This window comes from Astatotilapia calliptera, chromosome 8, assembly GCF_900246225.1.
Source record: "Astatotilapia calliptera chromosome 8, fAstCal1.2, whole genome shotgun sequence".
NCBI classification, from domain to species: Eukaryota; Metazoa; Chordata; class Actinopteri; order Cichliformes; family Cichlidae; genus Astatotilapia; species Astatotilapia calliptera.
The window spans coordinates 536,321-553,541 of record NC_039309.1 but is presented as its reverse complement, the minus strand read 5'-3'; the positions used below and the strand labels follow the sequence as shown (position 1 = coordinate 553,541).

Genomic DNA, 17,221 nt, shown 5'->3' with positions numbered 1-17,221 from the left:
GGACTCGAGCAGCAGAGTTCTGAATGAGCTGTAGTTGTCTGACTAGACCTGTAAAGATGCTGTTACAGTAATCAAGCCTACTAAAGATGAATGCATGGACTAGTTTTTCCAGGTCCTGTTGAGACATCAGATCTTTTATCCTTGATATATTCTTGAGGTGATAGTAAGCTGATTTTGTTATTGTCTTAATGTGTTTTTCTAAGTTTAGGTCTGCATCCATCACTACACCCAAATTTCTCGCCTGGTTTGTGGTTTTTAGATGTATAGATTGAAGTTCTCTGGTGACCTGTAATCGTTTTTCTTTGGCGCCAAAGACTATTACCTCAGTTTTGTTTTTGTTTAGTTGGAGAAAATTGTGGCACAACCAGTCATTGATTTCCTCAATGCATTTACCAAGAGCCTGTACAGGGCCTCGGTCTCCTGGTGACATTGTGATATATATTTGTGTGTCATCTGCATAGCTGTGATAGTTTATTTTGTTGTTGTTTATAATCTGTGCCAGTGGGAGCATGTAAATGTTAAACAGAGGGGGTCCCAAGATGGAACCTTGGGGAACTCCACATGTGATACTTGTCTGCTCAGATGTGAAGTTACCTATTGATACAAAGTATTTCCTGTTTTCTAAGTATGAAATTATATTGTGTTTCTACTTAGTGATGTCTGTAACTGAAAACCACATTTGTTATCATCAGGGGAGAGGAGCGATGTGGATGAGGCCTCAGTCGGTGTGGTCACTGAGGATTCCTGTCACTGTTGTGGAGGAAAACAGGTGTAGGAGTCTGTTAAAGCTTTAAACCCCACCTGTGTTCTCCTCACAGGACAGGTGTGTATCTGAGCAGTGTTCACACGAGTGAAAACGTAAAACAAGCAACATCTCTCTTCATTTCAGTGACACAGGACACTGAGCTAAGCTGAGAGCAGAGTTTATGAACTTAGCAGCTGGATAAAGTTTTTTGTTTTCATTGATTTTCCATCGTGGAGGACAAAAGGCTTCAAACTTGTCCTTAAACTTCATGTGTGTTCTCACTACTAAAGTAATAAATCCATCAAAATAAGACTTTTATCAAAACTCTGACTCAAAATTGTTTAAATAAAGTTCTTGTCCTGAAGTTCTCCAGAGGCCTTGTAATGAACTAATCATGTGATTCAGGTGTGCTGACCCAGGGTGAGATCTAAAACCTGCAGGACACCGGCTGTCAGATTTCGTTCTGTGTCACAGCAGCTTTTTCTTCAACATGCAGAAAAACAGTTAAATATTTAACTAATTTACAGTGACAGGAAGTTTTACTGGTCCGGCCCACTTTAGGTCAAAGCGGGCTGTCTGTGGCCCACCATTTAAAATGACCCCTGATTTAGGAACAAGGAGACATGACATCAGTGTGTCCATACAGAAAAATAACTATTTCCATAACTTCATCAGCTACAAATTCTGATTCTTTAAATTGTTTTATTATTATTTTATTAGTTAAAAAAAAAAGTTCATGTCGATTTTGAGTAAAATGCATTTCCTGTTGTCATTTAAGCTTTTACTTTGAAAGAGACAAACCGGTTAGGGCTTTTATTTTGGCTTCCGTTAAGCGGAAGCTGTATTGTGCCTCTCTATATTGATGTGTTGAATTTGAAGCTTCAGAGGGTAAAACCTTTTTCTTCTTCTTTTTTTAACCACTAAATTAGTTCCGGCAGTTTTTTTTTTTACATAACTCAACTTTTCATCGAAGTTGAAGTTTAACGAAAAATGTTGAATTTTAAACCTCGCGGATGCTTTTTGGTCGGCCCGCACACCGGAAAAACAGGAGGTTAAAGGTCACACAAACCCGGAACATCAACAAAGCAAGAAAGGCGGAAGCAGGTGGACCCCGTCTGTCTCCCCGGCTCAGTTCTCCGGTCCCCGCCGACATGTTCTCCGTGTTTCACCCCGCTGGAGGTGTGCTGCTGGCCAGTCTGGGTCTGCTCGTGCCCCGCCTGTCCTTCGCCTCCCTGTCGGTCCCGGACATCCCGCACATCGCCGGGTACTTCGGCACCAAGACCCGGTACGAGGAGGTGAACCCGCACCTGCTGCGGGACCCTCTGTCCGCGGACCCTTCGGTCCTGAGACCGCCCCCGGCCGAGCAATGCTCCCCGGTCCACCTCACCGCCGTCATCCGACACGGCAGCCGCTACCCGACCCTTAAGAACATCCGCAGGATCCGGAAACTGAGCGAGCTGGTCCGGACCGAAGCTTCCAGGGCCTCCGGCGGATCTGAGAGCTGGCTGCAGGAGATCCGGAACCGCTGGGAGGCGTGGTACACCGAGGACATGGACGGTGAGCCCGCGACCGTCAGTACAGAACATGTATACATGAATATATTAACATGAATAAGTACTCGAATACTTAAATGCCTAAATAAATACTTGAATACATCATCCTAATCGTGTACTGTTAGTAACGTAATGCGTGAGGGGGACCATGTGACCTCAGAGCGTATGACCTACCCTGATAATGATGATGATGATGATGATGATGCTCCTCAGGTCAGCTGGTGATGAAGGGCCGGGATGACCTGCGTCAGCTGGCGAGCCGCCTGGCGTCTGTGTTCCCATCTCTGCTGTCCGAGGAGAGTGTGAGGAAGAGGAGGGTGCGCTTCCTGACCAGCTCGAAGCATCGCTGCGTGAGCAGCGTGGAGGCGTTTCAGGAGGGGCTGCAGCGCCGCTGGGGATGCCACGGTGAGTCTCGCCACCCCAGAGGCTTTCTCAATAATGTGAGTCCTTGAGCCTGACCTCTGACCTTTGTGTTTGGGCAGATGGCGAGCCGGAGTACAGCCACGAGGTGGACGATGAGTTGATGCGTTTCTTTGACCGTTGCCGTGGTTATGTGGAGGGCGTGGAGAACAACCGCACGGCGCTGCTGGAGGTGGAGAAGTTCAAACATGGCGAGGAGATGGAGGGAGTGAGGAGGAGGATGGCCGACAGGCTGGGCCTTCCTCACCACCGACTCACACCAGGTCTCTTATGCCCACACACACACACACACACACACACACACACACACACACACACACACACACACACACACACACACTACATCTCCCATGATGCAGTTAAGCTTTTTAAAATTTCTCCATATGCCGCTCTGTGGACTTCCTGTCCCACAGGGGGCGGTGTTTTTTGTGTGATGAAGATTGTCCCTCTGTGCCTCCTGTAGATCTGCTGGAGGCGGCGTTCTTCTTGTGCTCGTACGAGCTCTCCATCAAAAACGTGCACTCGCCGTGGTGCTTCCTGTTTGACGAGAGCGACGCAAAGGTAACGTTCCGCGTTATTCCGAGGCTGATCCGGGATCAGTAAGACAGCTGAGAGGACCTGATCTGCACTGATCTGCACTGATCTGCATGCATTGTACTGCACTGTAGCTGCCTCCACCAGTGTGTGAATGTGAGAGGGAGTGAATAGTGGCACTGTAAAGCGCATATAAATGCAATCCATTATCCATTATTGATTAGTGATGCTGCAGATGGCTCTCAGGTCAGGTTGTCGATGGTAAAGCGATCAAATGGCTCATAAGTTTTTACGGCTCTCTGATTGGTCCGTGGGTTTCCTCTCCCCACTCGCCGTCTGCAGGTGTTGGAGTACAAGTCGGACTTGAAGCAGTACTGGAAGCGTTCGCACGGCCACGAGATCAACAGCCTGTCCAGCTGCCCGCTCTTCCATCACGTCTTCAGGACGCTGGACAGAGCCGGTCGTCCTCGCAGGTGGGTGGGGCCCCTGCGATCGTTGTTTGTTTGTTGGCGTGTTTTTCAGCTCTGAAGGTGGTTTTCAACTAGCGAAGCTCATTTAGGTGATGCTTCGTAAAAACCACCCAAAGCCGCTTCAACATGGCTCCCGAGCGGCTGTGCTCGTTTCTGAGCTCCGATTGCCGTCACCAATCGTTTGGTTTGATCGATCACTGATTGAACCGATCGTGTCTCCGTCAGGTCCACTGACGCGTCCCCAGAGCCCGCCTCCATCTTGGTGGGTCATGCTGAGACGCTCCTCCCCCTCCTCTCTCTGCTGGGACTCTACAAGGACCAAACTCCACCCACTGCCACCAACTACGACTCACAGCATGGTAAGAAGCGCCACCTCTAACATAGCATCCAATCAGAGAGCAGAACAAGTTTTTCTTGTTTTTATTGACACAACACCCAAAAACGCCGTCGTTGTCATCCTCAGTCCTCCAGGAACTGCACTTGTATGTCCTGAGACGTGATTCTCCAGAAATATGAATGTATTCAATGTTCCCAAACGTTCACTCGTAAAGTCCTTAAATTTAAAACAAGATGTTCAGACTACAGAACATTCTGGAGAGTGGCGTGACATCATCATGACATCATCATGACATCATTGTCACAGCCACAATCTGCTGTTTCATGAGTCTCGCTCTAACAGGAAGTCTCCCTGTGGCGTCTTGCAGGTCGCCGTTTCCGGACCAGTCTCATCGTGCCATACGCCGCCAACCTGCTGTTCGTGCTGTACGACTGCCAGCGAGGCCCACGGCTGCAGCTACTTGTCAATGAGTCGCCAGTTCGATTCCCCGGGCTGGAGGCGGAGGATGCGCCGCTGTACCGTGACGTCCGGGCAACGTACCGCCACCTGCTGGACGGCTGCGACTTCCATAGAGAGTGCGAGGGGAGGGCGGTGGGCCGAGCGCCCAACACGGAGCTCTGAGAGGGACAGAGGACTGTAAGCCTAACACACCTGCTAACCTGGGGGCATGGAGCCCCACCCCCTGACAACAAGCGTCCAGTCACGCACTAGAATTTTTCCCAGTTCAGACGTTTGAAGCAGGAGAAAGACGTCATGTAACTCATGAAGATGTCTGGACCTGAGCTCTGATTGGCCAGCTTCTTCCTTTCGTTCGCTCAAAGTCTGACTTAGGGAGTCTGACACAGACTGTAGATAAACGATGGACACGGTTCCGTCAGCCTGCAGTCCTTCCAATGACCAGCAGGGGGCGGCTCCTCTGTTTGTACAGAAGTGTAAACGAGCCTGAGGTTTTCAGGGGCCTGAGGTCTGAGTGTTTCTGGGTAAAAGTTAAACGTGAAATGTGCTTTGATGTTCTCGGGTCAGCAGGAAGTGTGAAGGTTAAACTGCAGGTAAACGTGACGGAGGTCGGGTGCCCTCCTTCCCCTGCCTCCACCTTTAGTCTCAGTTATGCCAGAGAAGCTTCAGCTTTAATTTATTTTTTCGGTGGTGGATTTTCTTTCAACCAGGATTTTCACAATAAAAGTCTTTTACAAATTGTGAGTCCAGGTCAGGGTGTCGGGCTGAGATCTGAATCATTTTGACTTTATTTATTTATTTTAATCTTTGATTTGTTCAGGGTGAAAAATGTTTCAACTTTGTGCCAAAAACTTTTTGGGTATTTTTTTTTTAATTTTTATTTATTTTCTGAATCTTCATCCAAAGGTTTTTCATTTAAAGCTTTAATAAAAAAAAAGTTCACCATCAAAACAGAACAAAGTGTCTTATTTAAAGTCAAAGTTCACTGTTACACTTCCAAACAGCAGCTCGAACCAAAGAAACTGTAGAAAACTGTTTTACTTCTTTATTACTCAAAACAAATTCTTTATTTTCAAATGTTCCTCTAAAAATTCACTTTGTGTAATTTTATGTGAAATATTAATGAAAACAAATTGTTCAGATTACAAAGGAGAGCTTTGAACTGTTGACGTGAGAATCGTGTCCTGATGTCCGAGCTGGTCAAACGTCGTCTCTTGGTAACAGCGGCTTTAATGGTTTTATTGCAAACGTACAAAATTCAGCGGATCTGTTGTCGTCCATAAAGTTTTCCTCTTTTCGAAGCGTGGCTTCTGCAGTTATAACGTGGGTCATTTATTTTTTCAATAAAAAGCTTTATTATTTAACGTTTAAAGAAACTCCTCCATCGTAACTACACTTTAATGTTTGACAAATTTATTTTTGATAAAATAAAGAAATAGACTTCATAACATTTTTCCTCAGAACCGCATGAATGAAAAAGTCACATGTTGTTGTTTTGGCCACTTTATTACATGATAACTTAAACAGGCAACAACACACTGAGTAAAAAATCCTGCGTCTGATGAAACGATGATTCAGTGTTATCAGGAAGTTCATCAGTCTTTTAATGTGAAAATCTGACGCCTTCCTGTTTCTGTTACGACTGCGAGCTCTGAGGATTAACAGAAACCAGCTCAGCTTAAAAACTACAAATAAAAAAAAACAAACAAACAAATAAAGTACACTTGATGAAAAGAGAAGCGTTCCCCTGAAACGCCATCAGCGCCACGTTTGTTTATTTACACTGTAAACGGATCAAAGCGTCCGCGTCGTGTTTCGGAGTCAAAGTTTCAATAACGACGTCATTTCATCAAAGCAGCTTGAATCGCGTTTAAGCGGCTGAAGCTCGCCGTTTGTGCTTCACACCTGTAAACTTATTGTTCATCAGATTGATTATTGGTGGGTTTCTTATACTCTATTTGGGAGGATTTTCACAATAAAAGCCTGCTGTAGAAGCCCTCTGTGTGACAGGCGTCGAGTTTAAACGCCTCGCTGCAACGGCTTGTTTGAACCCAACCGCCATCTTTCCTCACAATTTCACACCCAACAAACGGCGAGGAGACGCAGAACGCTGTCATATGCCTGAAAAACTTAACGTGCCTCACCGCCATCTCATCCCTCCCCCCATAGTCAGACGCTATTCCTGCCATCTGGCGTCAGACATTTTGTCACGACGAGGCCTGATGGCCGCCGCGTGTGTCCGTGATGTCAGCAGCTTCAGGCGCCGGGATGAGAGCATTTTGTAAAGGGGGAAGCTTGGGAGCCGGCGGCGCGGACGCGTGACAGCGAGCTCTGACAAACAGCTTTTATTTTGGATTTCGGGATTCTTAAAAAAAAAAGAAGAAAAAAAAGAAAAGCCCGCCACCGTCAGCCAATCAGCTGACTGAAGGACAAGCAGGAAGCAGTGGCATGTCAGCGTGAGGGGCGGCGGCTGCAGGCTGAGCTGAGGTCATCGTGTGATCCAGGCGTGTTCAGTCCAGAGCGGCGTGCAGCAGGGCGCCGGCTCCACCCGCGGTCTTGGACTTCCTCATTTTGACAATGGCGCGCCGCAGGTCGTCCTGATGGATCGGGCGGATGATGTCATCTGGAAGGCTGCGAGAGAGAAACCCGACACTGAAACCTCACCTGAGCGAACCGTCACTGTTATTGATCACCTCAACAGAAACACCTGGACGCCCACCTGTCGTTCTCAGCGTGGACGAAGTCGCGGACACACAGCAGCGCCGCATCACGACACATCTCTCTGAGGTCACTTCCTGAGAAACCCTCTGTTTCCTTGGCGATGTCGCTGAGGCTAATCGATGAGTCTACCTGTGAAGAGAAAACAGATCGGTCGCTGCGAGCTCGAGTCCGTCGACCCGCCCTCCTTCCCATCGGCTTCTTTTCCTTCCTTGTTTCCTTCCTTCTCCCCCTCCTTGCCAACCTTCCTTCAATCTTTATCCGTTTTTCCCTTTCCTCCTTTCCTTTGTTCCTACCTTCCTTATTCCATCCTTTTGTGTCCTTCCCCATTTCCAGTCCATTTCCTACAACCCCATCCTCCTTCCTTCCATCATTTCCTTGCTTCCTTTCCCCTACATGTCTTCCCTTTGCCAAACTTGTTTTGTGTGTTTGTTCTTTTCCTTTTCTCTCATTTCCTGTGCTGACGTCCATTAAACGAGTAAAAGAAGAAGGACTGTCGTAAAGCGCTGCAGAATGATGACAAGGTCACGTGACTCGTGCGCTCACCCTCTCGTTCTCCAGGATCAGCCCGAGGATCTGCTCGCGCTGCCTCACGCTCTGCGGGGACAAACACACCATCAGCACGCCCCCTGCTTTTAAGACTTCTGAGGCTTTTATTTTGAAAGTCACGTACAGGCTGGTTGATGTGGAACCTGGTGGGCATCCTCCGCAGGATGGCAGAGTCCAGGTCCTGGGGGCGATTGGTGGCGCCCATAATGACCACCTGACACAGACACGCACAGTGGCCCCGCCCTCCTCAGGTCATTGTGACACAAACATGTGGAAACATCTTTACTAAAAGGAAACACCCCGTCACCGCTGAGGTCATGTGACAGACAGGTGTGCATACCTGGCAGTGGTGGTCCGTGTCCAGTCCGTCCCACAGACTCATGAACTGGGCCTTCATCATGGCGGTGGCTTCATGATCCGAGCTGGAGCGGCTCCGCAGGAACGAGTCTGCAAACACGCGGGCGGCGAGGTCTTTACTCTCGTTTCTACTTTTTCTATTCTCCGGCTCAGCTTTCACTCTTTGTGTGTGTGTGTGTGTGTGTGCGTGCGTGCGCATGTGTGCGTGTGCGCGCGCGTGTGTGTGCGTGCGTGTGCGTTCGTGTGTGTGCGCGTGCGTGTGTGCGTGTGTGCGCGTGCGTGTGTGCGCGTGTGTGCGTGCGCGTGTGTGTGCGCGTGTGTGCGTGCGCGTGTGTGTGTGCGTGTGTGCGTGCGCGTGTGTGTGTGCGTGTGTCACCTATCTCGTCGATGAAGATGATCGCTGGCTGCAGTTTGACAGCCAATGAGAACACAGCGGCAGCGAGTTTCTGGGACTCTCCGTACCATTTGTCCGTCAGTGTGCTCGGCTGCAGGTTGATGAAACGAAACCCCGCCTCTTTTGCCGTTGCCTTAGCGATCAGTGTTTTCCCACATCCCGGAGGTCCGTACAGCAGTACGCCTGTTACAAAGACCATGTTCAGATTTTACCTTCACGTTTCCTTATTTCCTTTCCTTCCTTGCTCCCTTCTGTATAAAGCTTTATTGACGACTCTAAAACAGGACGCAGGTGAATGACCTCTGACCTTTGGGGGGCTGCAGCAGCCTGGATCCCAGGAACAGGTGTCTCTTCTGAACAGGTAGGATGACCGTCTCCTTTAACTCGGTGATGACCTCGTCCAGACCTGCGATGTCCCTCCAGGTGATCTGCATGCAGGGAGAAGGTGTATGTGACATGCAGGTACAGAAACCACACGCGCTTCCCGTTTCCTCGTGGCGCCGCCGTCGGCGGGCAAGCTTTTAGGAGTTTCTAACAGCTTCAGTTTAACAACACGAGGCGTTACCTGCATGCTCAGCGGGTCCACCAGGTGAGCGGCGATGCTCATCTCGTACTCCGACAGCTTCACGTTTTTAACGCCAATCTGACGCATCAGCTTCTCGGCCTGAAAGACCCCAAACCAGGAACCAATCAGAGACCGAGCCACCTGTGAAGATCAAACATGCAGCTGCTCGCTTGCTCTTACCTGTTTCTGAGCCTCCACCTTCTGCTTCCTAGTGGGGTCAATGGCGTCCACCATCCACTTGATGGTGAAGTAGGTGACAGCGCCGAATATGGTGAGGCGGAAAAGGAGGCCGATGACCTCGTTCCTGCCCAGAGGACGGGCGATGTTCTCGGCCGGGACCTCCCTCAGCACCATCGTCGCGCTCAGCAGCTCCTGCCACACAAACGAAGAAGTCATCAGCAGGTATGACACCTGAGCGCCAGGTGAACACAAAGACCTCCTGAACTAACGGAGTTTCTCTGAGGAGGAGCAGGAAGAGCTTAAAGTGGCAGGTTTTTAAAGGGGGTTTGGTCCAAACAGCTGCTGGCCTTCAGTCATGATGTGATGTTTGAGGAAAGAATGTTACAGAAATGCTAAACAGCCCAAATTTGAAATGGAGTCTGGTGGATGTGGCCTCCCATCACTCAGGTGGAATAAATGCTCAGGGCTGAGGTTTCGGTGCAGGGACCGTCACTGCCGGCTGGATCATCTTCTCCCGCTGACTCTGTGAGTAGTTAAACTGAAAACCGCTGGATTTTCAGCCTGGTGATCGACCCTGATTAAAGGTCCTGGAAATCAGCCATTTTTCAGAGTCTGGCGGCTCAGAAATACAATTCTCTTAATCAATGATGAAATGTGAACGTTGTTACATCAGGTCACGTCTTGGTTTCTGGCAGCTACAATGGTTTATGAGGTCTGTCTGGTTTTTACGCAGAGGTTACAGAGCAAGCAGCTGCAAAACGGTTTAAAGATGGCGGTGCACATAAATGTTTGCCAGAGTTGTATGACAGCACTGTATTTTTGCTCATGTTGCTGGACTGTTTGTCCAGGACAAACGTCCCTGTGGGACAACAAAGCTCTTTTATCCTTCGTATGGTTTCAATCACGTGGTTGCAAACGGAGGCATAACTGCGCATGACAACAGCTATTCTGTAGTGGACTTTATGGGAAAATAAGCTATAACTAACAGCATCGCTGACGTACAGGTGATGCGGTTTAGCTGAGGTTGAACACAGTTCATCCTTCTCTCAGCGCGAGGCTGAAAGCTGACCTCAGGTCATACATATTCATACGTGAGTTATAATCGTCTACACCTGAGCTCAGAGTCAGACCTGCTGCTCTGGAGAACAAACACCTGACGGTCCGGAACTTCCAACTTATCTTTAAAAACCGGACACAGTCTGGACCCCGCGGTGCTCACACGGTAAAACCGAAAGGACTAGCTTTAGCATTAGCTTGACCTTCGAAGCTGCAGGGCCTCACGGAGCGCTTCCGAGCGGATAAAGACACGCGAGTCTCCGTCGAAGAGCACCGGCAGCACCGGCACCTGTAGCAGTGGAGCCGGGCGGAACTGGCTCATCTGTCAGGTAGAATCACGCTCACCTGTCCAGATATTCCTTTGGCTCTTCCTTTGCGGCACGGCAGTGACAGCCGGATGTGGATTCTCGTCGTCTTCTACGTTTTATTTAACTCACGACTCTGCTGCGCCCCCTGCAGGCAAAATCGAAACACGTAGTGACCTAGAATAGAATAAAATAGAATAGAATAATCCTTTAATTGTCCCACAGGGGGAAATGTGGTTGTAAAAGCAGCAAGAAAACACATATACAAACAGAACAGGATATAGAACAGAAACACAAACTTTTTACATATTTCCATCATGGACAAGAGTTATCAATCAATCAATCAATCAATCAATCAATCAATCAATCAATCGAAGCTTTATTCGCCACGTGCAGGTTGCCCTGCAGTAAAATAGGAAATAGTTACCGAAACAGAGTACTGTACAGTTATTAAAGTTAGAGTACAGATAAGTGGCAAACCAAGGCTGGAGTGTGCAAAATGAGCAGGATACCGAAAGATGCTTAAATAGTTAAGAATATTTAGAATAATTAGAAAAGTACAGATTATGTATTGTACCTATTCATTGACAAGTAGACATGTAACATGTAAGTTAGTATATATAAACTGAGAAAAGTAATGTGCAAGTTATAACAGTAGTGTTCGGTTGATTAGTGCAAATTACAGCGCTGATGTAAACATCTATGTTTGTCGTGCGCAGTTTTGATTGTAATAATTGTATTGTAAATAATGAATATGAATTTTTCACATTTTGATTAATAAAAGTTACGCAAACGTGATTAATTCGCAAACAACAAACATAGACAAGAGTTTACAGAAAAAATGTGAATGTGAGAACGCATCTCCGCGCCGACGTCTGTCCACCAGGGGCCGCTGTGGCTCCGCCGAAGCTCTGCTGCCTCCACGAGACGCTTCTGTGGAAAAACGCAACTTTTCAGTTTCAGCAGCATGTTCACGTCGTTTCAGCTCCTTAAAACTGCTGAAACGGACTGAAACTCTGCTGGAACCGGACTCCATCCTCTGCTGGGACGGCATGCTGCATTATGTAACTTCCGGTGGTTGCCAGGTTTCCCGGTCATTACGTATTCCTAGATTTTTTTTTTTTATTTTGTTTATTTTTTTTATTGACAAAGCACAAAATACAAATACAAAATAGGAAACACAATGTCAGGGGATTCGTATAAAAAAGCAAAATAGACACAGTCTGTTATAGAATCACATAATATTGAACAGGGAACATAGGTTTACGGTTTTGACAGCTTTTTGATTTTGAGAATGTTGTATGGTTTTAACATATTGTTTGGTTTCATTTAAAAAGCACCGAAAGGATGGTTTTGCGTTAGAAAATTTAGATTTATGTATATGAAATTTAGCCAATAATATCAATAAGTTAACCAAATAAAATTCGTTCGCCCTGTGCATAGGGTACTTAAAGAAACCAAACAATATATTCTCGTAACAAAGAGAGAACTCAGAAAAGATAAAGGAAACAACAAAAACACAAAATTCTTGCCAGAAAAGACTCGTGTATAAGCATGACCAAAATAAATGAGAAATATCTTCCTTCACACAATTACAAAATGTACAGTTAACATCAATGTCCTTTTTATAACGTACAAGAAAAGACCTAGTTGGGTAAAAACGATGAATAACTTTAAAAGATATTTCCTTTACTTTGTTATTTAATAGAAATTTCGACGGTAAGGTCCAAATCTTCTCCCATTCCAGGTCCTGGTATAAGTTATTCCAATAGGCGACAGCCGTTGGGACACAAGTTCTGTCTTTTTGAAACAGAGTTCTTATTTCACGGTTGTTTTTCCTCCTTACAGAGGGGAAACACACCTGACCGACATAAGTAGCAGCAGGATCCAGTGGTAAAGGGGTCAAATCACTAACAACAGGATTTCTAAACAACATTAAGACCCCAGCAGGGATAGCATCAAACACTACGGCATATTCCTTTGGTGGAACAGGAAGACCATATGTATTCAAAAATTCTGAGTAAGAGAGTAAACCTCCAGCTGGATTTATAAGTTGTGCAACACGATGAATCCCATTATCAAACCAATTACTTAAAAACACAGATTTATGTTTGTATAAAATGTCTCTATTGTTCCAAATATAGTATCTATGTGGAGAAAAGTTGTGTTTATAAATCAATGACCAGGAAAGAAGCATTTGTTTATGAAAGTTGGATAGTTTTAAAGGGATTTTATCAATATTGTAATTACAAAGCAAAAGAAAGTTAAGACCACCAATTTTTGAGAAAATATAATTGGGAATAAAGTTCCAAATTGAGGTTGGGTTCCTGAAAAATTGTTTAATCCAGTTTATTTTAAACACATTGTTTAATGAGGAGAAGTCAAGAAAGTTTACTCCACCATGTTGGTATGAGTTGGATAAAACTGATCTTTTAATATAATGAATTCTACTCTTCCATATGAAATTATAAAGATGTCTGTCAATATTTGCCAGGGTTTCTTTATTTACATCAAGAGACAAAGCAGCATAAGTTAGACGAGATAAACCCTCTGCTTTCGTGAGTAAAACTCTCCCTTTAATGGATAAATCCCGCTGCAACCAGGCATTTAGCTTTTTTTGTGTTTTGTCCAAAATTGGAGCAAAATTAAGGGAGCACCTGGTGGATTGATCTTTATTAATGACTATACCAAGGTAAGTGACAGACTCTTTAACTGGGATGCCAGCAATAGATAGACTGGTACAATTTCTAAGGGCAAGCAGTTCACATTTGCCAATGTTTAGGTGGAGTCCTGAAGCTAAAGAAAAGGCATTAATTGTGTTAATAGCCATCTGCACCTGTGAAGCATTTTTTAAAAAGAGAGTGGTATCATCAGCAAGTTGACTAATGAATATTTCTTCATCCGCAATTGTTATACCTTTCAGAGGACTGCGTTTAATATAATCAGAGAGGAGTTGAGCACAGATGAGAAATAAGTATGGGGAGATGGGGCAGCCTTGCCTGATACCGCGGTTCAAGTTAAACCTAGGTGATGTACCTGCTTGTAGTTTGATGGAGCAATTCACATTTTTGTACATTGTTTTAATTGCATTCTGAAAATAAGGACCAAAGCCAAATTTGTCCAAAGCCTGAAAAATAAAACCATGTTCAATCGTGTCAAACGCTTTGCAGAAATCTACAAATAAGATAAAGCTATCATCCCTACACAAATCTGCATAATCAATTAGGTCAGAAACAAGTCTGATGTTGTTGGATATGTGTCTGTTAGCCATAAAGCCAGACTGAGTTTCATCAATAATATCATTCAAAACAAAGATCTGAGCTAGGATCTTATAATCATTATTAAGGAGGCAAATTGGCCTCCAATTGTCAATATAAGTGGGATCTTTCTTTGGCTTTGGGATTAGGGTTAACAGACCTTGTGATAAAGTGGGGGGAAGAGACTGATTTGTAAGACTTTCAATGTATACATTAAGAAGAAATGGAGCCAGTTGATCTGCAAAAGTAATGTAAAATTCAGAGGTTAAGCCATCGGGTCCTGGGGATTTATTAAGTTTAAGACGTCGAATAGCAGGTAGCACCTCACTAATAGATATCGGCCTATCACAGAAACTCATCTGATCTTCTTTAACTGTTCGCACATCAGGGATTTGTTCCATAAAGTTCAGAGCAGCACTCTCATCAAACTCTGACTTGTATAAATTTCTGTAAAAATTGGAGCAATAGGTGGAGACTTTTCGGGGATCATCAATTATAATACCGTCAATATTAAGTCTCCGAACAGAACCAAGTTTAGAACGAGATCTCTCTAATTTAAAAAAATAGGATGAGTGTTGTTCACCTTCTTCTAACCATTTCCTCCTTGATCTCACAAAAGCTCCCTCTGCTTTCAGTTTATAGATATCATTTAACTTACTCTGTTGCAAAGCTAAGTCAGTTTTGTCTTCTTCAGATAGGTTCTCTGGTGGGATCTGAGTGAGAGCAGATATCCTAGTAATTACATCAATTTCTTCATTTTTCCTCTGTTTTGCTGCAGATGAGCCATACTCTCTTAAATATTTAGCGGCTTCAAATTTAAAGAGTTCCCAGTTTTGACAGTAGAGATGACTGGTTAAGGCTTTATCCCAGAAACGTTTGATTAATGACAAAATATCATCAAGCACTTTTTCATGTTTTAGAAGGGAGTTATTAAGTTTCCAGTAGCAGCTCCTACAAGTTTGGGCGGCATTAGTATTGAAAAGGACCTGAAGTGATACCGCTTTGTGATCCGTGAGCGGAGTTGGCATTATATTGGCTATAACATTATCCCTATTTAAGCAATCAGAAATTAACCAGAAGTCAATACGGGATTTAGAAGAGTTGGATTTGTTACTCCATGTAAATAGTTTGGCTTTAGGGTTTTTAAATCTCCAAATGTCTATTAAATGAAACTTTTGCATGAATACATTTAAACAACAGGACAGAGAGTTATTTGAGCTAGGTGGCCATCTGTCTAGTGAAGGATCTGGAGCAATGTTAAAATCACCTCCAACTAATAACAGGAGATTCGGGTATTTGGATAACCAGAACAAAAAGCGTGTTTCAAGGGCATCCAGTAAGAAGTCATTATCAGACTTAGAATTAAAACCATACACGTTGGCAAGAAGAAGAAGTGTACCATCAATGTTGACAATCATTAACACATAGTGTCCTTCTGAGTCCATTTCAGAGTGCATAACATTCCCATTAAATTTGTTCTTCAGAGTAGTAACTCCTGCCGATCTTTCCGATCCATGTGAGAACCATAGGTCCTTGCCCCACTGAGTTTTCCAAAAAGCAGTATCCTTAATAACAGAATGTGATTCTTGAAAAAAAACAAAGTCAGTATTCTGTTGATTTGCAAACAAAAACAAAGCTTTTCGCTTAACAGTGTCTCTTAAACCCCTGACATTGAGAGAACAAAGTGATATAGACAGTGCGGCTTTAGCACAAAATAATGAACAGTTTACTTCCCATAGTTAACATGGAACTGGTATTAACTTTTATCCTGAACCTCAAAATTGTAAACAACCCCTTTGACATCTGTAACTTTATACCTCAAGGGGGGCATGAAACCTCCATCAACGCAGGTGCAGCTTGACCCTCAGGCGAAGTGAGCGTTGGGTGCACCTCTTTCCCCTCAATGATCACACGGACCCCAGCAAAGTGAGCTCTTTTTCCTTCTTTCCTTGCAGCATCAATAAGAGGCCAAAGCTTCTCTCGAATTGCTCTGTCGGCAGAGGACAGATCTTCAGTGAACCTCATGTAGTTTTCTTTCAGAAAGGAGCAGTTTTTAGCTTTTCTCCAGATCAAGTCACGAGCTGATCTTGTCACAAATCGAATGATAACCAGCCTTGGTTTCTTCTGAGTTTCGTTGTAGCGGCCCAGGCGATGAACTACATCAATACTGTTTTTGAATCCTGCACTTGATTCCCCGGCAACAGTGGAGCAGATGTCAAGTACTTTTCTGGTGATGTCTTCTTGCTTTTGCTCAGGGACACCTGAGAGCCTGAGATTCCATCTCCGATGGTATCTTTCAACTTCGTTGACCTTCAGTTCTACTTGAGACATTCTGCTGCTGTTTTTTTCACAAGTAGCTTTAACGGTTTTGGTGACATTCTTCAAAGATTCTACTTCCAAGAACATGAAGTCAATAGACTTCTTCATGGCCTCGATGTTAACAGTATTCTTGCTGATCATAGCCTCCAGATTATCTGAGCGCTCATTAATTAAAGTAGCAATGTTATTTTGCACATCAGCAAGAGTTATATCACCTTTGTGTTTTTTACCATCTGGTCTGGCTGGAGTATCGGGATCCGAATCCGGCAGTGGCATCAGTTCAGGACTTTTGCTGCGGTTGTAGTCATGTTCGGCAGTCACGGCATTCTTGGGGCTGGTTTTTGAGCCAGCAACACCTGTGTTTCTCTCCATTTCCTTGGTTGCTCCTTTGGTTAGACTTTTAAACTTCATGGATGTTTCTTTTTCCTTCCTTTTGCTTCCCTGAGTTGCTGAACGCATCTCTGAAGTAGCAGAGCTTTCCTGCTGTTAGCTGAGCTATCGCTCTGGAAAGAAGCTAGGGTCGCGAAAAAGTCCTTTGAAGTATGGTTCAGGAAGCCGTTACTTAGAAATGCCGCATACGTGTACTGAATAAACAGTCGGTAGAATAACTCATTTGAGATTCAGAGAAAAAACGATGGCTGAAAGGGAAGTAAAACTGCAAAATCCTGCTTAGCCGCGGAGAAGAGCGTCTACCTCGGTCGCCATCTTGGCTGCTCCATTACGTATTCCTAGAGTTTTTCTGAATGGGAGGATGGCGGCGTCACAACATGGCAACCAACCATTGCAGCGCAGCTAGCCGCTAACAAGTTAGCATCATCGAGTCAGGAAAAGTGACCCACCGAAATAAAGTGAGCAGCTTTACAAAATAAAAGCAAAGTTCGCGATCTACAGTGAATTATGTAACCCGCACACGTCATTTAATGACGTCTTTTATCAATTTTCTTTTTTTAATACATACATTAAGGTAAACATGACTAAATTATATACGTATAAATGAAATAATTAA

At 44.9% G+C, this 17,221-nt stretch overlaps 3 protein-coding genes across 4 annotated transcripts; 1 reads left to right on the top strand and 2 right to left on the bottom strand.

The window, feature by feature from the left end:
- The first annotated feature begins 1,536 nt into the window (after positions 1–1,536).
- LOC113027916 (multiple inositol polyphosphate phosphatase 1-like) lies at positions 1,537–5,397 on the top strand. The gene is made up of 7 exons (XM_026177747.1): positions 1,537–2,302; positions 2,512–2,703; positions 2,781–2,981; positions 3,182–3,279; positions 3,595–3,725; positions 3,948–4,081; positions 4,427–5,397. The coding sequence occupies exons 1-7, from the start codon at positions 1,759–1,761 to the stop codon at positions 4,678–4,680; spliced, it is 1,554 nt and encodes a 517-aa protein (XP_026033532.1). The 5' UTR covers positions 1,537–1,758; the 3' UTR covers positions 4,681–5,397.
- Positions 5,398–5,911: 514 nt separating this feature from the next.
- On the bottom strand, positions 5,912–10,753 carry atad1b (ATPase family AAA domain containing 1b). Of its 2 annotated transcripts, none has more exons than XM_026177750.1 (10): positions 10,680–10,753; positions 9,279–9,470; positions 9,099–9,197; positions 8,841–8,961; positions 8,516–8,716; positions 8,123–8,229; positions 7,907–7,996; positions 7,780–7,830; positions 7,235–7,365; positions 5,912–7,146 (listed from the first exon to the last, which is right to left on the bottom strand). In XM_026177750.1, exons 2-10 carry the CDS (start codon positions 9,450–9,452, stop codon positions 7,026–7,028), a joined length of 1,095 nt encoding a protein of 364 aa, XP_026033535.1. In that variant the 5' UTR covers positions 9,453–9,470; positions 10,680–10,753; the 3' UTR covers positions 5,912–7,025. The 2 variants fall into 2 exon arrangements, with proteins under 2 accessions (XP_026033535.1, XP_026033536.1); XM_026177751.1 differs by lacking the exon at positions 10,680–10,753 and adding an exon at positions 10,538–10,657.
- Positions 10,754–10,822: 69 nt separating this feature from the next.
- On the bottom strand, positions 10,823–17,184 carry LOC113027919 (uncharacterized). The gene is made up of 2 exons (XM_026177753.1): positions 15,714–17,184; positions 10,823–11,572 (listed from the first exon to the last, which is right to left on the bottom strand). The coding sequence occupies exon 1, from the start codon at positions 16,672–16,674 to the stop codon at positions 15,715–15,717; it is 960 nt and encodes a 319-aa protein (XP_026033538.1). The 5' UTR covers positions 16,675–17,184; the 3' UTR covers positions 10,823–11,572; position 15,714.
- Positions 17,185–17,221: the final 37 nt, after the last annotated feature.